The sequence below is a fragment of the Saccopteryx leptura genome, chromosome 1 (assembly GCF_036850995.1).
Source record: "Saccopteryx leptura isolate mSacLep1 chromosome 1, mSacLep1_pri_phased_curated, whole genome shotgun sequence".
NCBI classification, from domain to species: Eukaryota; Metazoa; Chordata; class Mammalia; order Chiroptera; family Emballonuridae; genus Saccopteryx; species Saccopteryx leptura.
The window spans coordinates 247,250,651-247,273,426 of NC_089503.1; the positions used below are offsets into that span (position 1 = coordinate 247,250,651).

The following is a 22,776-nucleotide window of genomic DNA, read 5'->3' on the forward strand; positions in this document are numbered from 1 at the left end:
TGCCTTCTCCAGCCTCTAGTGGCCACTGTATTCCTTGGTTCAGTGGTCCCTTATTCCATCTTTGAAACTTGCAGCACAGCACCTTCCTATCTCTTCTGCCTTATCCTTATCCTTTTCTTTTTTTTTTCCCTCCCAAAGCTGGAAACAGGGAGGCAGTCAGACAGACTCCCGCATGCGCCCGACCGGGATCCACCCGGCATGCCCACCAGGGGGCGTCGCTCTGCCGCAATCAGAGCCATTCTAGCGCCTGAGGCAGAGGCCACAGAGCCATCCCCAGAGCCCGGGCCAACTTTGCTCCACTGGAGCCTTGGCTGCGGGAGGGGAAGAGAGAGACAGAGAGGAAGGAGAGGGGGATGGGTGGAGAAGCAGATGGACGCTTCTCCAGTGTGCTCTGGCCGGGAATCGAACCCGGGACTCCTGCACGCCAGGCCGACGCTCTACCACTGAGCCAACTGGCCAGGGCAATCTTATCCATTTCAACATATTAGAACCCCAGTAATGACACTGGGCCCATTTGGAAAAACCGGAACAATCTCCAATCTTAAAACTTTTGTCATGTAAAGTAACATCCACAGGAACTTGTTCAGGGCCTAAGAGGCCCTGGCTCCGAAGCCCTCAGCAAGTTAGGTTCATCCACTGGGTAGCTGAAGCTACTGACCTGCCCTGCAAGACACAGATGGAATTTACCACCAGAAGACTAGTCAAACAGCCTGTTTATTTGGACTCAGAATTTAGTGTTACAGAATTCTGTCCTGACAGGCCCAGCCATCTGCATCTAATGCTACTGTCACCAGCAACCCCACAGGGCAGCCTCAGAGCCAGCCGAGGTACTTGGGTCACAATATGTGGGGCCTGCGCCCGTGCTGCAGGCAGGCCTCCTTTCCTGCGTGGGGAGGTGCCGTCTATCATGACTGGGGTTCCATTAATCAAGTTAATAGCAGCTGGAAAAGGCTTAAACCAAGCCCTACCAAGGACAGCACAGCTACTGTCCCCTGAAAGCCCTCTGGGTGGTGGTCACAGGCTAACCAGTGGTTCTTCCTTGCCGAAGGTCTGGGCAAACAGTGCCGAAAGAGGCTGGGAGGCCTTGGAGTTGGAGGGAAAATGGACACGAGTAGTAGTGGAGGAAGCAGGAGAGCATGAAATAGACCCATGGGGGCTGAAGCCAGCCCTGCTTTTATTTCACGAGAGCTTCTCGATGGCCAACAGGAGCTCGGGTTTCAGGATAGATGAGTCTGGCTTGACGCCCGCAGCCTTGATGTCCTCAAGCACCGCTGTGTCCCACGAGAAGGTCAGGAGGGCTGAGGGAACCTGTGGTGCGGCAGGAAGTCTCAGCCTTGTTCTCACCTTTACATGACAGAACTCACATCCTTATGTTCAAATCTTCATGTTGGAGTCGGGGCTACATTCCCAGGGCTGCTCCCCACCAATGACAGCAGTGATAGCCATCACAGCCCACTCCCAAAGCAGTGGCCCCTCCCAGTGCTGAGCAGTAGTCAAGACCTAAGACCCCCTGCCCAGGCCACCTTCCTTCCTGGTCTGCATCAGGGTCTAGCTGCTTTCTGGTCCCCTCCTGCACCCCCCCCCCTCCAGTAAATCCCTACATTTCCAATCCCACCTGAGTTCTGCTCCTCAGGAAACTCAAAATAATACTTGCCACCTTCCTTCCTATTTTAAAGGTGGGAAACGGAAGCACAGAGAAGGTACTCAAGGTCACACTGCTGATAAACAGCAAGGACTGAAACCCAGGGAGGTTGGCCTTAGCACCACCCCGTACTGCCCTCGTGGGGAGTGTCTGGATTCAAGGAGAACCCAGAGATCCAGCATGCAGGAGCTTGTCACTCACCAGCCCACACTCATTGAAGGCCAAGTTCTCATCCTCTGACAACTTCTGCCCACCCGAAGCCAGCAGCTCAAAGGGCAGCCAGTCACTTTGCAAGGCCTCCCGGACAAAGCTATACAGTGCTGCCACCCGCTCACGGGCGTAGAAGGTCCCTGAGAGGTGGAACAGTCAGAATGGGACTGTAGAACATGGGAACTCCCCCAGGGACCACCCAGAGAGGCCTTCCACTCCTGCTGGAGGCACAGCAAACCCACAGATGTAGTTGTTACACCGTGCTCAGCTCAGCCAAACCAGCAGACACCATCTCCTAGGCCTTGCCCTGCCCCTTCCCAATACAACCCAGGTCAGTTGGCAGCACACACCCTGGAGGAGGCAGCCGTCGGGCAAACGGACACGCAGCAGTGTGTAAGTGTACTTCCGCATCTCCCTCTGCTCTTCCTTTTCCCGCATGGCCTTGGTCCGCAGCATGCTCAGCCGCTCCACTGCCTCAGACCTGAGCCTCTGCTCCCGTTTGGCTTCCTCGGCCGTGAGGTTGAAGAAGTCAGAGGGCAGGTCGAACTGGGAGCCCAGGGGCGAGGGCCGGAAAATACGGCGCTGGCGGGCCAGTGTGGCCCGCACAGGTTCGGCGCACAGCAGCTGCTCCTTGTGCCTCTCCAGGCTCTCGGGCTGGACCAGAGCGGCCTCACTCAGCACATAGAACTCTTCAGGATCCTCTGGGACACACAGAGATGTCACTGTGCCACAGCAGAAAGACCCCCGCAACAGGCTCCTCCCAACCCCATCTCCTGATTTAGCCAAGGCCCTTTTCTACTCAGCTTACCTTGATCTGGAACTGGCAACAATGCCTTCTGAAAGCCAATGGCCTCAAAGAACTCATGGGTCCCTTCCAGGCAGTTAATGCGCTCCTGGAAGCAGAGCCAGAAGTCAAGCAGGGCCCTTGGGCCTCCTCCAGCCCCACCAGCCTCACTGCCCAACCTCTCCTACAAGGCCCAATAACCTCTTCTTTTGGAGCAGCTGCTGCCTTTTTGGATGGGATGAACCCCCCAAAACTGTCCAAGGAAAGGCTATAGGGTTGTCAGCAACTGGTCAGAGAGGGAGGGGGACCCCAAAGGCCAACAATCGAGGTGAAGAGAAGCTAAAGAATAGCATGTGGTATCCAAAAATGGGGGTAGGGCTGCATCTGACACTGGGGGTGGGGGGCAGTGCGTGCCCTGCCCTAACATGGGCCAGGGTGGTGGGACCCCTTGATTTCTACACAGAAAACAAAAGTCTGCATTTATGTTAGAAATCCCTCAGTGCTAATGTGACCCCAACTAGTTCAAATTAAAGAAAAGTCAAAACATGCCAGGGGTGCTGGAGAAAGCAGATTAAATACAGATACCATGTATGACCTATGTTCATAAAGTCCCCACTCCACCTGCCACCTGTGCCCCCCTCAACTGCAACCTCTGTAGGACTGCCCCACTGCCACACTCATGCTGGCTACACAGGCTGTCACTCAATACAGGCCTCACCTGGAACACCTTGTTCTGCAGCTTAATCTTCCGGTACTTCTCCTCCTCAGGGTGCAGGTGGATATTGTCCAGGTACCTGGGCAAAATTGGGTAACAGAGACAGGACTGGGTTGGCCAACTGGCTCCTTTGTATGTCCTACCTCCAAGATGGATAACAGCTTAGAGCCACACTTTGGCTTGTAAGAGTGATGGGGGAAGGCAGAGTGCTGTCACACCTTGCATACCTCATGGAGCCCAAACCCTAGTGTCAACAACTTGGGCCAGCATAGGATACCACTGCCCCCGCCACTGCCCACCTGGGGCCCATTGCTGTGGGCTCTACCTCCCCTGGAGGACACAAATGGACCACAGTATCAGGGTGGACTGTACAGAGCCAGAATTAACAGGCCATCAGGGCCAACAGGTAACCAGTGTCAGCTTGGCCAAATGTACTTCCAACACCCCCAGACCTGTTCAGTCAGGGGAATGGGGTGGGAACTCATCTCCTTTCACATTTTCCTGATGATCCCAAAGGGAATTCAGATTTGGGAATCCCCAATTCAGTAAACCTCTTCATTTTATAGACAGGTAAACAGAGGCCCAAAAAGGCCAGTCCCTTTTCTTCATGAGCTCAGGGGCAGTGAAAGGTGGGGCCTGGCCTCACTCCCAGGACCAGACTCCTGGGCCCCCTCAGCAGGTTATGCTGGTAACCAAGGGGCTGGTACCCCCATGAGGGGAGAGGGCAACTACTCACTTGGCAATGGTGTCCACACCCAGCTTCACCTTGTCCCGGTCTTTGTTGAATGTATGGATCTTCATGATGGAGGCAGCTACTGGGTCAGTGGAGAAGTGCTAGGAAGAATGAGGAAGGTAGGTCAAAAAGCGCTTACCCCATGGCTAGGAGGCATCACTACTCAGGAGGCAGCAGTAATAACAGTAATACTAGTAACAGTCTCATGATGGATTGACCAATAGCATTTAACTGAAGCAAACTCAACTATATGCGCTTAGCAGAAAAAGAGAAAAGCCCTTTGACGACTCCATCTTGGACCTCAGCCCCGCCCTCACCTCTAGGGAGAGGGGTCACTGACAACCCAGATTACACAAAAGATTTACAGCTACTAACCAGCAGACCTTTCTTTTTGTGTGTGTGACAGAGAGAGGGACAGACAGACAGGAAGAGAGAGAAATGAGAAGCATCAATTCTTTGTTGCGGCATCCTAGTTGTTCATTGCTTCCTCATGTGCCCTGACCAGGGGGCTAGAACAGACTGAGTGACCCTCTGCTCAAGCCAGTGACCCCGGGCTTAAAGTGGCAAACCGTGCTCAAACCAGATGAGCCTGCACTCAAGCCGGCAACCTCAAGGCTTCAAACCTGGATCCTCCACGTCCCAATCCGATGCTCTATCCACTAAGCCACCGCTTGGTCAGGCCTGACCAGCAGACCTTAAAATGGAACATCCAGCCTGACCAGGCAGTGGCACAGTGGATAGAGTGTCGGACTGGGATGCCGAGGACCCAGGTGCAAGACCCCGAGGTCACCAGCTTGAGCACAGGCTCATCTAGTTTGAGCAAAAAGCTCACCAGCTTGGACCCAAGGTCGCTGGCTCCAGCAAGGGGTTACTCGGTCTGCTGAAGGCCCGCGGTCAAGGCACATATGAGAAAGCAATCAATGAACAACTAAGGTGTCGCAATGTGCAACGAAAAACTAATGATTGATGCTTCTCATCTCTCTGTTCCTGTCTGTCTGTCCTTGTCTATTCCTCTCTCTGACTCTCTCTCTGTCTCTGTAAGGAAAAAAAAAAAAAAGGGACATCCAGCCCTGGCTGGTTGGCTCAGTGGTAGAGCGTCGGCCTGGCGTGTAGGAGTCCCAGGTTCAATTCCTGGCCAGGGCACACAGGAGAAGCACCCATCTGCTTCTCCATCCCTCCCTCTCTTTCCTCTCTGTCTCTCTCTAACCCCTCCTGCAGCCGAGGCTCCATTGGAGCAAAGATGGCCCAGGCGCTGAAGATGGCTCTGTGGCCTCTGCCTCAGGTGCTAGAATGGCTCTGGATGCAACAGAGCGACGCCCCAGATGGGCAGAGCATCGTCCCCTGGTGGGCATGCCGGGTGGATCCTGGTTGGGCGCATGCAGGAGTCTGTCTGCCCACCCCCCCCCCCCCCGTTTCCAGCTTTGGAAAAATGCAAAAAAAAAAAAAAAAAAAAAGGAACATCCAGGTAGGCCTGGACAATCCAGGTAGGTCCAGAGGAATCTAAGAGCCCATCAGTAGAGAAAACCAAAGAGATGGCAGCCAGACAGACTTGGCCAGGCATTGCTGGCTGTGAAGACAGAAAACGGGGCCACAGAAAAAAGGTGGCCTGGAAGCCAGAAATGGACTCTCCACAGAGCTTCTAAAAGGAACATAGTCCTGTCACTAATGATAGCCATGTCAGACTGATTTCCAGAATTCTAATACACTAGACGTGTGCGTTTGAAGCCCCCAAATTTGTAGTAATCTGACATGATGGTAATGAGAAACTCAAACCCAGGGCAAAGATATTCAAGTGTCTTTTTTTTTTTTTTTTTAATTTTAGAGAGAGAGAGAGACAGATAGACAGGAAGGGAGAAATGAGAAGCATCAACTTGTAGTTGCAGCACCTTAGTTGTTCATTGATTGCTTTTTCACATGTGCCTTGACCTGGGGGCTCCAGCTGAGCTTGTGACCCCTTGCTCAAGCCAGCAACCTTGGGCTTCAAGCCAGTGACCATGGGTTCATGTCTATGACCCCATACTTAAGCTGGTGAGCCCATGCTCAAGCTGGTGAGCCTGTGGTCGAGCCAACAACCTCAGGGTTTCGAACCTGTGTCCTCAGCATCCTAGGTCAATGCTCTATCCACTGTACCACCACCTGGTCAGGCTAAGGTGTTGTTTTTGTTCTTGCAATTTTTCTTTTTTCTCTTTTTTTTTCTTTGTGACAGAGACAGATGACAGAGAGAGTGACAGATAGAGACAGGAAGGGAGAGAGATGAGAAGCATCAATTCTTCATTGTAGCTCCTTAGTTGTTCATTGATTAACTTTCTTATATGTGCCTTGACTGGGGGACTACAGCACAGTGAGTGACCCCTTGCTCAAGCCAGCGACCTTGGGCTTTAAGTCAGTGACCACTGGACTCAGGCCAGTGACCGTGGAGTCATGTCTATGATCCCGTGCTCAAGCTGGTGAGCCCATGCTCAAGCCAGCAACCTCAGGGTTTTGAACCTGGGTCCCCTGCGTCCTAGTCCGATGCTCTTTCTACTATGACCTGGTCAGGGTCTTGGAATTTTTCTATCAGTTTGAAATTATTTCCAAACTCAGTTTTAAGGAAGAAAAACAATGTTGTAGTTCTCTTTGTACTGATGTAATAGCTGGCAGTTCGTATGTTAAGTGTGAGCAGTATATTACCTTTTACAAAAAAACAAGTGATGGGAAGCTCTGGCCAGGTGGTTCAGTGGATAGAGCGTCATACAAGCATGTGGAGGTTGCAGGTTTGATCCTCGGTCAGGGCACATATGAGAGGCAACTAATGAGTGCACAACTAAAACAGAATGACTAAATGGAGCAAAGGGTTGGTGACCCCCCCTCGTTCTCTCTCCCCTCCTCTCTTTCTTTCTCAAATCAATGAAAAAACAATTTGTTAAGTGAAGGGGAGGCCTGATCAGACAGTGGAGCAATGGAGAGAGGGTCAGCCTATGACACTGAAGACCCAGGTTCGAAACCCCGAAGTTACTGACTTAAGCACAGGCTCTTCCAGTTTGAGTGCGGGGTCGCCAGCTTGAGCGTGGGATCATAGACATGACCCCATGGTCGCTGGCTTGAGCCCAAAGGCCACTGGCTTGAAGCCTAAGGTCGCTGGCTTGAGTAAGGGGTCAATGGCTCAGCTGGAACCCTCCTGTCAAGGCACATATGAGAAAGCAATCAATGAACAACTAAGGTGCTCCAACTATAGGTTGATGCTTCTCATCTTTCTCCCTTCCTGTATGTCTGTCCGTCTCTTTCTCACTAAAAAAGTAAATAAAGTAAAGAGGAGATATAAGTACATCACTAGTTTGTACATATTTGAAATGTCTCTGGAAAGGGAACTAGCCCTGGCCAGTTGGCTAAGTGGTAAGAGCGTCGGCCTGGCGTGCAGGAGTCCCGGGTTCGATTCCCGGCGAGGGCACACAGGAGAAGCGCCCATCTGCTTCTCCACCCCTCCCCCTCTCCTTCCTCTCTGTCTTTCTCTTCCCCTCCCGCAGCCAAGGCTCCATTGGAGCAAAGTTGGCCCAGGCGCTGGGATGGCTCTATGGCCTCTGCCTCAGGTGCTAGAATGGCTCTGGTTGCAATAGAGCAAAGCCCCAGATGGGCAGAGCATCGCCCCCTGGTGGGCATGCCGGGTGGATCCCGGTCGGGCGCATGCGAGAGTCTGTCTGACTGCTTCCCCATTTCCAACTTCAGAAAAATACAAAAAAAAAATAAAAGAAAAGAAAATCCCACCAGCTTGAACCCAAGGTCGCTGGCTCCAGCAAGGGGTCACTCGGTCTGCTGAAGGCCCATGGTCAAGGCACATATGAGAAAGCAATCAATGAACTAAGGTGTTGCAATACACAATGAAAAACTAATGATTGATGCTTCTCATCTCTCTCCATTCCTATCTGTCTGTCCCTGTCTATCCCTCTCTCTGACTCACTCTCTATCTCTGTAAAAAATAAATAAATATATAATTTTTAAAAAAGAAAAGAAATAGCCTGACCAGGCGGTGGTACAGTGGATAGAGCATCAGACTAGGATGCGGAGGACCCAGGTTCGAGACCCTGAAGTCCCCAACTTGAGCGCGGGCTCATCTGGTTTGAGAAAAGCTCACCAGCTTGGACCCAAGGTCGCTGGCTTGAGCAAGGGGTCACTCGGTCTGCTGAAGGTCCACGATCAAGGCACATATGAAAAAGCAATCAATGAACAACTAAAGTGCCACAACGAAAAATTAATGCTTCTTATCTCTCTCCCTTCCTGTCTGTCTCTATCTATCCCTCTCTCTGACTCTCTGTCTCTGTAAAAAAAACACACACACACACAAAAAGAAGACACAATATATACAGGTGAAGATATTAGAAAGGATCTGTCCCACCTAGACTTACTGGAGCTTACTAAAGGCAGCACCAACCCTGGAACCCCTAGGTGAAGGATGGGGGCACGGGACCTCCACTCACTGAGAGAATAGCCTCTTTGATTTGGGTGTCCCGCTGGTCCTTCCTCAGGATGGTCCCTGTGAATGGGCAGGTGAAGTATACTCCAGGCACTGCCAGGTGAGCTGAGTCTTCCTCTTTGGGCTTGGGCACCTGGGGGGATGGGGATGAAAGTATGAGCCTGGACTGTGGATAGAGGCCACCCCAAGTCACTGAGTGCCACAGCTCTGAAAGCATGGCCCTGGAAGTCAGACATCTCTGGTCCCAACACTATTCCCTCTACCATGAAGCACCCTGGCCTGGTGACCAAGCCCCTCTGAGGCTGTTCTATGGTCTGTGAAATGTCTCTGCAGGACCAGCTCAGAATTCAACAAGGTAAGAAACAAAAGAGAGTGTGTGGCAGCTTCAGACACAGCACTCAATCAATGGCTTCTGCTATTCCTGTTCTTGTTTCCTGATAGAGAAGGGGCTTTGTGGTGGGGAGTCGAGTCATGGGGCCTTGGACAAGTCCTGGCCTCTCTCTGGGCCTCAATTCCTAGACAATCAGTAGGGTCTCTTCCACTCTATATCCAGAAAGAACTCAAGGCTTGAACTTCTAGGAATACCCTTTCTTCAGAGCTGTCCTTTGAAGCCCACCTCCTTCAGAATGGCCTCTGATTATGCCAGTTTCCACAGAGCCCTTCTACCTCCCAAAAAGGCAGTACTGGATTGGGGCCCCACAGATTAGGGTTCTCATTCTGTACCTGCTTGTTTTGAGGTACATGCTGCCTTTACCTCCCTGAACTTCAGTTTTCTCTTCTAAAAACCAGATGAACTATAAAGCACCTCACCCCCATGTGGTTACAGAGTCAGGGGGGGACCAAGAACCAAAAAGCTAATGGGGTCTAGTCCTAACCTTAGTACCCAAGCCTGGCACCATCAGGTGCTGCATGTGGAGGTCTCAGTCAACACTGCACTCAATCACAATCCACCTCTACCTTTCAAGGCAAAGTTCCCCAAGACCAGAGGTGAGCTCTATCCACCCTGACAGCTTTCTGTATCCCTACCACTCCCAGCACCACATGCTTCAGCCCAGGGCTGGGTACTCAGCTGCTGATGAGGAAATGGTCAACTAGATAAAAGCAGGCAAGAACTTGGGGGCCAGTGTCCCAGCTCCCCTGCCCCAGGCCACCCCTTGGGATGTCATGCTGTCATGTGGATGCTTTTACCATGTTAGTCCCTGAGGCCTCCGAGCTCCCACTGACAGTCGCTTCAGCTTGAAGTTCTTTTCTCACTGAAGGAAGAGGCAGAGATGGGTCAGTGTGGATGGGTCAGTGTGTGGCTCCTCTGGGGCTGGCCCTCGAGGGGGTCAAATTCTAATTTTTTAATTTTATTTATTCATTTTTAGAGAGGAGAGGGAGAGAGGGAGAGAGGGGGGGAAGAGAGAGAGAGAGAAAGAGAGAGAGAGAGAGAGAGAAGGGGGGAGGAGCTGGAAGCATCAACTCCCATATGTGCCTTGACCAGGCAAGCCCAGGGTTTCGAACCAGTGACCTCAGCATTTCCAGGTCGACGCTTTATCCACAACGCCACCACAGGTCAGGCGAGGGGGTCAAATTCTAGTCCTTCTTCTAGCCTGAGGTCCTGGCCCATCTTCCTGTAACACTGCTTCATGTCCCCACACTTCACCTGACCACCTCATGATGACCTTTAACCTTCTCTTCCCTCCCTCCCCTCTTCAATCTCTCTCACATTTGTGACAACCAGACCACATCAGACCCTTATTCTTTTCCCCCCTGAATTTACCCACTGTCACAAATGCAATTTTAAAGCCCCTCAAAATCACTGGTTCTGTAATTATTTTCATCCAGAGCCAAGCACAGGATCTGGGGCCTCTGAATAGCCATGGACAAGCCTCAAGAACATAGGGGCAGAGGCCTCAATCCACCTCCCTTTGCCTGCCCCCACAGAGGCCCAAGAACAGAGCAGCTCACCCTGGTTCCGGATGAAGTCCTGTGATGTGGGGCCCCGGGCCCTGGGCTGTTTTTGTTCAAGCCGAGCCAGGGCTGCTGCAGCTGCCATCTGTGCCTCATTAGTGGGTCCCTGGCGGGGCTGCCAGATCGCCGGCTGGTTGGGCTTTTCTTTGGGGGCCTTCTCCCTGGGGAGAGACAGAGGGAAAGTGAGGTGATATGGGGTCAAATGAACAGCCTCTGCCACTCTCCCACTTCTACTCCTGCCCCATCATACAGACATACCCCTCCCCTTTTTTTGTATTTTTCGGAAGTTAGAAGCAGGGAGGCAGTCAGAAAGACTCCCACATGTGACCGACCGGGATCCACCTGGATGCCCATCAGGGGGTGATGCTCTCCCCATCTGGGGCGTTGCTCCATTGAGGTGGGAGCCATTCTAGTGCCTGAGGCAGAGGCCATGGAGCCATCCTCAGTGCCTGGGCCAACTTTGCTCCAATGGAGCCTTGGCTGCGGGAGGGGAAGAGAGAAAGAAGAGAGGGGGAAGGGTGGAGAAGCAGATGGGAGCTTCTCCTGTGTGCCCTGGCTGGGAATCAAACTTGGGACTTCCACATGCCAGGCCGATGCTCAACCACTGAGCCAACCGGCCACGGCCAAAACATGTCCCTTTTTTCCCAGGGTTCGCCACTGCTGTGGCCACCAGAAGGTTCTAACATAGACAGAAGGTCCCCTGGAAGCAGATGATGATGATCACTCCCTGCTCTGTCCCTATGGGTAAGTCCTGCACTGGCCTGGGCCTCAGAGGCATCACCTGTTAAATGGGCAAAACAGGTAACAGCACCCATCCTCACATGGGGGACTATCCCAGTGAAGCATGTGCGACAGCACCCTGATGTCTTCAGGAACTGATTGACTCAAAGGTGTCATTCCTCTCCTCACTCCTTCCTAAGAATCTTGGCCCTTACTGTCTATAACAGTGAGCAGTTGCAGTTTCATTAACTCTGCACCTACTATGTGCCAGGCAATGCACACAGTGTTTATGTCTCATACAAACAGCCCACTGAGAGCGGACTGAAGAGCTCCTTTTGCAAGTCCTAGAGGATCACAGAAGCTCAAATACCATGCATGCCCTGAATTAAGTATGTTACAAAGATATGATTTTTTTTTTATATAATTATTTTTATTTTATTTTTTTAAATTTATTCATTTTAGAAAGGAGAGAGGGAGAGGAGAGAGAGAGAGAGAGAGAGAGAGAGAGAGAGAGAAGGGGGGAGGAGCAGGAAGCATCAACTCCCATATGTGCCTTGACCAGGCAAGCCCAGGGTTTCGAACTGGCGACCTCAGCATTTCCAGGTCATTGCTTTATCCACTGCGCCACCACAGGTCAGGCACAAAGATATGATTTAATCTCACCTCCACCCTGGGAAATAAGTCTTCTGATGACCTCAAGGAATAGATGGCTTCTTAATCTCCTTAGCAGGAAAATAAGCTGGTTTTGAATGTTCCAGCAGAGAAGTCCATCCTCCCACCTTGGTCTGACTCATCTGCCATCTTCCTTGAGGACCCTCTCCTAGCCCCAGTAGTTGCAGTCATCTGTGCTAAGTCTATAAAACCTTCCCAGGAACCAGGGCTCTCAGTTCATGGCCTCGCTTCTCCCTCTGTGAAGATATGCAGACAGCCCTTTCTTCTTGTTCCAAGGTGTCTGGGACCTGCTTGCTGCCCATTCCTGCCCCTCTTGCCAGCCTTCCCCACAGCTGACAATCTCGTGTTGAAGAAAAAATGAGTTATGTAGACCCATCATAGTTCCATGGGATATTGACATCTTTCTATAAAAATGCCACTTTCTGCCCTGGCCAGGTAGCTCAGCTGGTTAGAGCATCAGCCTGACCCCTCAAGGTTGTAGGTTTGATCCCTGCTCAAGGGACATACAAGAGTCAACAAATGAATGCATAAATAAGTGGAACAGCAAATCGATGTTGTTTTTTTTCCCTCTCTCTCTCTCTCCTTTCCTCTCTCTCTAAAATCAATAAATAAAAATTTTAGGCCTTGGGCCCTGGCTGGTAGGCTCAGTAGTGGAGTGTCGGCCTGGCGTGCAGGAGTCCCAGGTTCGATTCCCGGCCAGGGCTCACAGGAGAAGCGCCCATCTGCTTCTCCACTCCTCCCCCTCTCCTTCCTCTCTGTCTCTCTCTTCCCCTCCCGCAGCCAGGGCTCCACTGGAGCAAGGTTGGCCCGGGCGCTGGGGATGGCTCTGTGGCCTCTGCTTCAGGTGCTAGAATGGCTCTGGTTGCAACAGAGCAATGCCCCAGATGGGCAGAGCGTCGCCCCCTGGCGGGCATGCCAGGTGGGTCCCGGTTGGGTACATGCAAGAGTCTGTCAGACTGCCTCCTCGTTTCCAACTTAAGGAAAAAAAAAAAAAATTAGGCCCTGGCTGGTGGCTCAGTAGATACAGTGTCAGCCCAGTGTATGGACATCCCAGGTTTGATTCCCAGTCAGGGCACACAGGAGAAGCAACCATCTGATTCTCCTCTCCCTTTCACCTTCTCTCCCTCTTCCCTTCCTGCAGCCAGTGGCTCCATTGGTTCAAGTGTGGCCCTGGACACTGAGGATAACTCTGTAGTACTGTATCAGCCTCAGGTGCTAAAAATAGCTTGGTACTCGAGCACTGGCACCAGACGGGGTTGCTGGGTAGATCCTGGTTGGGGCGCATGAGGAAGTCTGCCTATCTCCCCTCCTCTGACCTAAAATAAATAAATAGATAAATATATAAATAAAAATGCCAAGATACCTCGCCTACCCTCTTCATGGCTCTGCTGGGCAGCCAGAGGGATTCCTCTAAAACCTAAGTCAGCACCTGTCACACCTCTGCACCAAGTCCTCCCAACGCCTTAACAACATAATCCTAAAGCTACCCACGTCCCCGTGGGCCATGCACAACCTGCCCGTCTCCCTGGTTCCCTCCTCTCTGTCTACACTTGTCTCTCCCTGCTGTTGCTCACACAGGGCCATATGGTTCCTACCAGAGAGCCTTTGCACTTCCTATGCCTTCTGCCCGTAATGTTCCTCCTGGAGGTGGAATAAGGAAAGGACTCTGAGAGAGGGTAGAGCTGCTTTGTGTGTATGCAAGAAGGGGATAGGGTGTTGATTTACACAATGCTGAATCTCACCTGATCCACCTCTTGGCTCACATGTCACCTTAGAGAGGCATTCCTGGACCATCTAAAGCCCCCCCCCCCAATACTCACTAGCCCTGCCCCTGCTTATTTTTTCATGGCCCCAGGCACCACCTAATCTTTCATTACAGATGTACTGGTTTCTTTTCCTACACTAGAAGTCAAGCCCTGAGAGAGAGTGGGAATTTTGTCTCGGTGATGACAGTGCTTGACACACCCACCAGCACACCCTGAATCTCCCATCTCAGTCCCAGCATGTCATAAAAGCCTGTATCTCCAAATTACTTCCTTTCCCTCTCCTCCCAAGCCTCCAGTCTGGCATAACAATCACCCACACTGCCCTGCCTTCTGCCTGTCATACAGTCCCAGCTGCCCCAGCCCCCACCTCCACCCACCATTTGGCAAACAAATAAATAGACCCCCTTGTCTGATTCAAAACTCTCCCTAACCGTCACTTAAGCTGCCCTGCTCTCCCCCATCAGGTTTCCAGGACCTGACATGGTCCACTATGATTTCTTCCCTTACTCATGGCCCTGGACATCATGGGCCTCCTTCGTCCCACTAAGTGCTCCCCTCTCAAGAATCTCAGGAACCCTCAATCCTCGTGACAGATGCCATGAACCCACTCACCTCATGATTCCCTCACCAACCGTCCCTGCCTCTCCTCCTACCCCTCCCAGCTCCTACATCTTCACAGTCCCTTCCATTATTCCTCACAGACCCCTGCCCAGACTGGGGTATTTCTTCAGTCACTTCTCCCAGTCCCCAAAGCCCACTCTGTAGCTCCCTGAAACTACGTCAGTACCTCTTGGCACCTTTTGCTAATCCCACCCCCTCAGTGGAACTTCCTTCTAAACCCACCAGACTCGACAGTCTAGCATCCTCACCTGCCCCACCATTTCACTGTCCTCTCCATAGCACTGCCCTCCTAAACCTACCTCCCCAATGTGTTTTCATTCTTGCCCCAAACCCTTCCCTTCTGTAAATCCTCTGCAGAAAATTCACAGAGGCCTAAAGGGGTGCACAGCACCTCCTTATGCTCCAGGTCTCCCAAGGGCCTCCCACTCAACTCAACCAGCACCCAGAAGGAATAAAGTTCCCATCGCCTTACCCTCACAAACAACCCCTCCAGCTTCCTACAACACCCCATCCACCTCCATTCTCCTCCCAGACCTTCCTCAGCACCTCGAAGCCCTCTCCAATTCACCCAGACTTCCCAAATCCCTTCTGACCCTTCCAACAATGTCTCCGACTCCATGCCCTTCCAGGCTCCCAACCACTCCTCCCTCACACTCCAGAACCAGGGCCCAGACCTTTCACACCATGGACTCTAAGCCTTGAGAATCTTTGCTTCCTCAGAATCAGTTCCCAATTTCTATCACCTATTTCCCCCAAATCGGTATGCCTCTTCAGGGGCCATTCTCCCCCACACCCCTAGGCTTCTTCCTCACCACCTCTCTATTCCCCTCCCAGGTCTCAGCTTTCAACACACTCTCCCTTAAGCCACGCCTCCTCACCGCCTCACCCTGCCCCACCCCCTCGGGCCTCGCCCCTCCCGCTTCGCCCCCAGAGACCTCCCCTTACGCTTCCACTCCGCTCCCGGTGCCCAGCCCCCGAGGTCTCCCCCCACCCCTTGACTCTCGGCCTCCCCTCCTCGCCCCTCGCCCTCTCTGGCTTCCCCCGACCGTCTCCGCCCCCAAGCCTCACTCTCCAGCTTCTGTCACGTACCCCACCGATTCCGTGAGCTTCTGTCCGGGCCCCGCACTTTTAAACTTGATGTCAGCCTTGATTTCCTGGAAGAATTTCTTCATGGTAGCGGAGGCCCGGCGGCGAGGGGCCGCGGGGGGGTGGGGGCGTAAGGCCCAGTCGGGAGGGGTCAGTAGAAGCCAACAATCGGAAAAAAAATAACTCACTACCGGAAGTCCCGCCTTCCGGCGCTGGCCCACGTGACAATCGGCCCTTTCTAGTTTTCCCTGCGCCACTGGTCGGCTTGGGCCGCTCTGCAATCTGCGGCCTTGTCTCGGCCCTAGTCTCAGTGGTTCTTCCGACTCTGTTGCTAGGAGCGACAAGAGCGCTTTTAGCTGTAGGCTATGCTTGGGTACTTTCCACTGCGTGCCCCAAGGGGTAACAGGAGAGGAGAGACAGGCCAACTTGACTCGAGGGGAGAAAAGTCCCAATTCAATTGTTGGTATTCAAGGCCCTGTGATCATTCCTAGCATCCCGCCATATTCTTTAACCTTCCTTAGTTTTAATTAAGTTCAGTGCTGGGATGCAAATAATTTAACTGGTTCTCTGCCCTAATGACCATTTTAAGTATAAAAAGTGATATACCAAAAAGTAGTTTATTATTTCATCATACATTTAATACTTAAATAATAATAAATGAGGTACACAAAACTAGATTATATGGAAGAGTTTTAAAATATTAACAAAAAATATATTAATACCTGACAAAAAACAATAAAACTGTTATTTAAGATATTTCCATATTGCTTTTTTTTTAAGGAAAGGATTGCTTTAATTTTTATTTTATTATTATTATTTTTTTTTTACAGGGACAGAGAGTCAGAGAGAGGGATAGACAGGGACAGACAGACAGGAAAGGAGAGAGATGAGAAGCATCAATCATTAGTTTTTCATTGCGTGTTGCAACACCTTAGTTGTTCATTGATTGCTTTCTCATACGTGCCTTGACCACAGGCCTTCAGCAGACCGAGTAACCCCTTGCTCAAGCCAGTGACCTTGGGTCCAAGCTGGTGGGCTTTTGTTCAAACCAGATGAGCCCGCACTCAAGCTGGCAACCTCAGGGTCTCAAACCTGGTTCCTCTGCATCCCAGTCCAACGCTCTATCCACTGCGCCACCGCCTGGTCAGGCTTTTTAATTATTTTTATTTTATTTTATTTTATAGCAGAGACAGAGAGTCAGAGAGAGGGACAGATATGGACAGACAGGAAGGGAGAGAGATGAGAAACATGAATTCTTAGTTGAGGCTCCTTAGTTCATTGATTGATTTCTCATATGTGCCTTGACCGGGGGGGGGGGGGGGGGGGGGGGGGGGGGCGGGGGCGGGTGGTGTACAGCAGACTGAGTGACCCCTTGCTTGAGCCAGCGACCTTGGGCTCAAGCTGGTGAGCCTTGCTCAAACCAGATGAACCCGTGCTCAAGCTGGCGACCTCAGGGTCTCGAACCTGGGTCCTCCACATCCCAGTCCAGCGCTCTATCCACTGCGCCACTGCCTGGTCAGGCCATATTGCTTCTTTTTTTTTTTTTTTTTTTTTTTTTTTTTACAGAGACAGAGAGAGGGATAGACAGGGACAGACAGACATGACCGGAGAGATGAGAGGCATCAATCGTTAGTTTTTTGTTGCGCATTGCAACACCTTAATTGTTCATTGATTGCTTTCTCATACGTGCCTTGACCACGGACCTTCAGCAGACTGAGTAACCCCTTGCTCGAGGCAGCGACCTTGGGCTCAAGCTGGTGAGCTTTTGCTCAAACCAGATGAGCCCTCGCTCAAGCTGGCGACCTCAGGGTCTCGAACCTGGGTCTTCCGCATCCCAGTCCAACGCTCTATCCACTGCGCCACCGCCCGGTCAGGCCATATTGCTTCTTCATTGCAATCCTCATTTGCAATTTTTTTTCACCTACGGACAGAATGAACATTACTGTGGGTACTTAGAATACACTGTTGTGCAAAAGAATGTTAAAAAAGAGTAAGGAATGTAATTTTGTGATTTCTACATTGGGCGGCTGCTCAGGCGCCCACCTTAGAGAGAACCCTAATTACAAGTGTCATTTTAACAACCCGTTCACCAAACTCAACAAAAAATTAGGTATGGGCCTGACCAGGTGGTGGCGCAGTGGATAGAGCGTCGGACTGGGATGCGGAGGACCCAGGTTCGAGACCCCGAGGTCGCCAGCTTGAGCGTGGGCTCATCTGGTTTGAGCAAAAGCCCACCAGCTTGAAACCAAGGTCGCTGGCTCCAGCAAGGTGTTACTTGGTCTGCTGAAGGCCCGCAGTCAAGGCACATATGAAAAGCAATCAATGAACAACTAAGGTGTTGCAACACGCAATGAAAAACTAATGATTGATGCTTCTCATCTCTCTCCTTTCCTGTCTATCTGTCCCTGTCTATCCCTCTCTCTGACTCACTCTCTGTCTCTGTAAAATAAATAAAGATATTCAGCCTGACCCGTGGTGGCACAGTGAATAGAGTATCGACCTGGGATACTGAGGTCGCCGGTTAGAAAAAAAAAATTAGGTATAGGTTTTGCCGAATAGGAGGGAACCAGCTGAATCCCACCACTGGATGGGCCCCATGTAATCAGTGTCTATAAGGAGGCAGGAGGGTTAGAGATTTGATGATGGAAACAGTATGAGAAGGATTCCCCTCACTGTTGTGAGTGGCAGAAGGAGCCATGAGCCAACTTCTAGAAGCTGGGAAAGGCTGGTTCTTACCCTAGAGCAGGGGTCTCAAACTCAACTCAGCATGTGGGCCGCAGAGCAAGATCACAGCCGTTCTGCGGGCCGCACTAGGTCTACAAAAGGCAACTGTTACGCAACACTTTTCTCACTGCAGTTGAAAACAAAAAAAAATCAGTACAACAAGCAAAATCGTACATGCAGTTTACTCAGTGTCACAAAACGACCAGAAACTAGTTTGCATCACAACTGCTGTTAACTAAGCTAATATCTAGCTAGGATGCTAGAGAAATGAAAAATACAAGTAGACCCCTAGGCTTACTTAATTTTATCCAAAATATTTTGAACTTCGTGGATTAGTCTGCGGGCTGCACAAAATTGTTCGGCGGGCCGCATGCGGCCCGCGGGCTGCAAGTTTGAGACCCCTGCCCTAGAGCCTCTAGAAGCAGAGCAATTCTTCCAACACCTGGATTTCAGCCCAGGGAGACCCATTTTGGACATCTGACCTCCATAATGGTAAAAATAAATATTAATTGTTTGAAGCCATTAAGTTTATGGTACTTAGAGAAGCAGTAAGAAATGATTACAACCCCCAAGCCAAATAGCCGTTGAAAAGAAGTACTGATAATTGTCATCAATTTATATGGAAAGTTGCAAAGTTTCAGACATATACCCACAGTTTTCAGAGTTAGGAATTCAACCCAGGACTATCAGACCCCAATCACACTTCAGTGAGGTGCTTCTCAGACCACAATGCACACTCAAATCCTATGGAGACCTTGTTTAAATGCAGGTTATGACACATCCTGTCGAAGAGGCTGGAATTCTACAGTCTGAATGAATGAGGCCAGACCTCCCCCGGCACTGAGCAAGCCTGCAGTAGATGAGCATGTTACCTTCACAGTTCAGGTGGAGAGAAGCTCTAGGGAAAATAGATAGAGTCTGACATGGTTTCCAATCCCCATTTGTGCTAGTCCTCTGCCTCAGAATCCCCATCTGGAAAGTAGGGATGAAAAATAACAGGTGACATGGGAATGAAATTAATTAATAGTATGCATATTAAGTGCATACTATTTAGATGTGGCCTGGAATATAGTAGCTGCTCAATAAATGTTAGTATTGCACTTGGATGAGTGCATAGTATTTGTTTTGTTAAGATTTTATTTGTTGATTTTACAAGGTGGGGGACCAAGAAGTATTGACTCATAGTTGCTTCACTTTAGTTGTTCATTGCTTGCTTTTTTTTTTTTTAGTTCTTTTTAGAGAGAAGGGCAGAGGAGTAGGAAGCATCAACTCCCATATGTACCTTGACCAGGCAAGCCCAGGGTCTTGAACCAGCGACCTCAGCATTCCAGATCGAAACTTTTTTTTTTTTTTTTTATTCATTTTTAGAGAGGAGAGAGAGAGGGAGAGAGAGAAGGGGGGGAGGAGCTGGAAGCATCAACTCCCATATGTGCCTTGACCAGGCAAGCCCAGGGTTTCGAACCGACGACCTCAGCATTTCTAGGTCGACACTTTATCCACTGCGCCACCACAGGTCAGGCTCAGATCGAAACTTTATCCACTGTTCCACCACAGTTCAGGCCATTGCTTGCTTTTTGCTTGTTGTATATGCCTTGACCTGGCAAGCCCAGGGTTTTGAACCAGTGACCTCAGCGTCCCAGGTTGATGCTCTATCCACTATGCCACCACAGGCCAGGCAGTATTTGTTAATGATAGGATTAAAGGCTGTGGCCCAGCCTGATCAGGCAGTTGCACAGTGGTTAGAACGTCGGACTGGGACATGGAGGACCCAGGTTAAAAACTCCGAGGTCACTGGCTTGAGCATGGGCTCACCAGCTTCAGCACATGGTCACTGGCTTGAGCCCAAAAGTCTCTGGCTTGAGCAAGGGATCACTAGAGCTGCTGCAACGCCGCCCCCCCCCCCCCCGCAAGGCACATATGAGAAAGCAATCAACGAACAACTAAGCAGACTAAGAAGCTGCAATGAAGAATTGATGCTTCTTATCTCTCTCCCTTCCTGTCTGTCTGTCCCTATCTGTCCCTCTCTCTGTCTCTGTCACACACACACACACACACACACACACACACACACACACACACACACACGGCTGAGGCCCAGGCAGTAAGCTGGAGACCAAGGCTGCAGTGCTCAGGGCACATGCTGATTATAAGCGAGCATTTCAGTGCAATTCTGGAGGGCAAGCGAAGCACTTTCCCTGCCTTGCCTGCCTCTGGCCAGGTGCCAGGCCCCACCTCTTAAGGAACAGGACAGGACATAACATCACAGTTGATGACTAATAGACTACTTTTGGTTTTACTAGGCCTCTGATTTGGTGGGCAGACATAGATCTCCGCCTTCCAGCCGGCCACTGTGGGGGGCATTCTCCACCCTCTTGAAGAAACCTGCTCTCACTTCCCACCCACGGCTTCTATCAGAGCTGGACTTTTTCACACCTGTGCAGGAAGTCTCTCTAGCAAGCTGGTTTTCTACAGTGGCTCAAAGTCTGGGGGAGAAGTTTGTACCTTTGAGGTGGGGACCTTCAGAAGTGGCATTCGAACCTCAGGCAAGCCATAGTCTCTTCTCTAGGCCTCAGTCTTCCATCTATACCCTGTCCTAGTCCAGACATCACATTTCTTACTTATTATGTGCCTTCCACCCCTGGGTGAGGGCAACCAGAGTAGCAAATAAAAATACAGGACACAAAATATAAAGTAAAATTAAGAATAAAAAATAGCCCTCGCTGTTGGCTCGCAGTAGAGTGTCAGCTCTGCGTGTGGAAGTCCTGGGTTCGATTCCCAGCCAGGGCACACAGTAGAAGTGCCCATCTGCTTCTCCATCCTTCCCCCTCTCCTTTCTCTCTATCTCTTTCCCCCCTACAGGCAACGCTGTAGTGGAGCAAAGTTGGCCTGGAAGCTGAGGATGGCTCCAAGGCCTCCACCTCAGGAGCTAGAATAACTCCTATTGTAATGGAACAGCACCGCAGATGGGCAGAGTATCACCCCCTCGTGGGCATGCTGGGTGGATCCCGGTTGGGCACATGTGGGAGTCTGTCTCTCTGCCTCCCTGCTTCTCACTTCAGAAAAATACAAAAAATAAATAAGTAAATAAATAATAAAAAATAAAAATAAAAGTATAGGACACACTCTGGCTGGATACCTCGGTTGGTTAGAGCACTGTTCCGATATGCAAAGGTTGCTAGTTCGATCCTTGGTCAGGATACATACAAGAACAGTACGATGTTTCTGTCTCTCTCCCTTCCTTTCTCTCTAAAATTTAAAATATTTTTTTAAATTTAAAAATAAAAGGGACCTAGCTGGATACCTCAGTTGGTTAGAGCATTGTCTCCATATGCCAAGGTTGTGAGTTCGAGCCTCAGTCAGGGCACATGTAGAAACAGATTATTGTTTCTGTCGCTGTCTCTCTATCTCTTTCTAAAATAAATAAATAAATAAATAAATAAATAAAGATACAGGATGCCCAGCCTGTGGTGGAACAGTGACTAGTGGTGGAACAGTGGATAGAGTGTCAAGTTGGGACCCTGAAGTTCTAGGTTTGAACCCCCAATGTTGTTGGTTTGAGCGCAGGCTTGACAGCTTGAGCACTGTATCGCCAGCTTGAACGTGTGACCATCAACATAATTCCAAGATCTCTGGCTTGAGTCCCCCCAACCCTGAGTCAAGGCATGTATGAGAAGCAATCAAGACCAACTAAAGTGATACAACTAGGAATTGATGCTTCTTATCTCTCTCCTTTCCTGTCCCTTTCTCTCTCAAAAAAAAAAAAAAAATTAAGGATGCCCAGTTAGATCTGAATTCAAGATAAACAACAAATTCTTTAATGTTATATATCATATATGAATATTAAATTTACAATATAAATCTTTTTTTTTTTTTTTACAGGGACAGAGAGAGAGTCAGAGAGAGGGATAGATAGGGACAGACAGACAGGAACGGAGAGAGATGCGAAGCATCAATTATCAGTTTTTTGTTGCAACACCTTAGTTGTTCATTGATTGCTTTCCTCATATGTGCCTTGACCACGGGCCTTCAGCAGACTGAGTAACCCGTTGCTCGAGCTAGCGACCTTGGGTCCAAGCTAGTGAGATTTTGCTCAAACCAGACGAGACCGTGCTCAAGCTGGCAAGCTCGGGGTCTCGAACCTGGGTCCTCTGCATCCCAGTCCGACGCTCTATCCACTGCGCCACTGCCTGGTCAGGCTATAAACCATTTTTTTTTTATGATAATGTCAAGTTTAATCTGCCAAATATACAAGTTGGATTTGTAGAGTATGTTTTGCCTGAGTGCTGTACAATAAACAGGTTTCTTGAAATGATCCATGGGTAGGGTTAAGAATAGGCCCTGGCCAGAAGGGTAGAAATGGGGCAGAGAAGGGCACAGGGGAGACCATGGGACAAGCCATGACCCTCAGGGACCCATGGGTACAGGCTCCCAGGTGACAGCCCCTGAGCAAGCACCCAGGCAACACAGGTGGGCTGGTTGTTGCAAACTCACCAGCAGTTACCCCAGCACAACCACGCTACTATGCAATCTACTGAACAAATGGACACTTTTCCTACCCCACCTCCCAGGCACCCTCAACAAGGGTTCTAATTTTTAAAAACAGCAAACATTCAAATGGTTACATATGAAATGCTGTCCTGCATCTTTCTGTCCAAAAGACAGCAGCTGCCCCCTCCCCCCAGCCCTTCACCCACCATCCCCCA

General features: G+C 50.4%; 1 protein-coding gene across 1 annotated transcript; it reads right to left on the minus strand.

Moving 5' to 3' along the window:
* Positions 1–696: 696 nt before the first annotated feature.
* UBXN6 (UBX domain protein 6) lies at positions 697–15,543 on the minus strand. The gene is made up of 10 exons (XM_066344555.1): positions 15,353–15,543; positions 10,482–10,645; positions 9,720–9,784; positions 8,536–8,664; positions 4,088–4,185; positions 3,355–3,430; positions 2,661–2,745; positions 2,203–2,553; positions 1,844–1,992; positions 697–1,308 (listed from the first exon to the last, which is right to left on the minus strand). Exons 1-10 carry the CDS (start codon positions 15,433–15,435, stop codon positions 1,180–1,182), a joined length of 1,329 nt encoding a protein of 442 aa, XP_066200652.1. The 5' UTR covers positions 15,436–15,543; the 3' UTR covers positions 697–1,179.
* Positions 15,544–22,776: the final 7,233 nt, after the last annotated feature.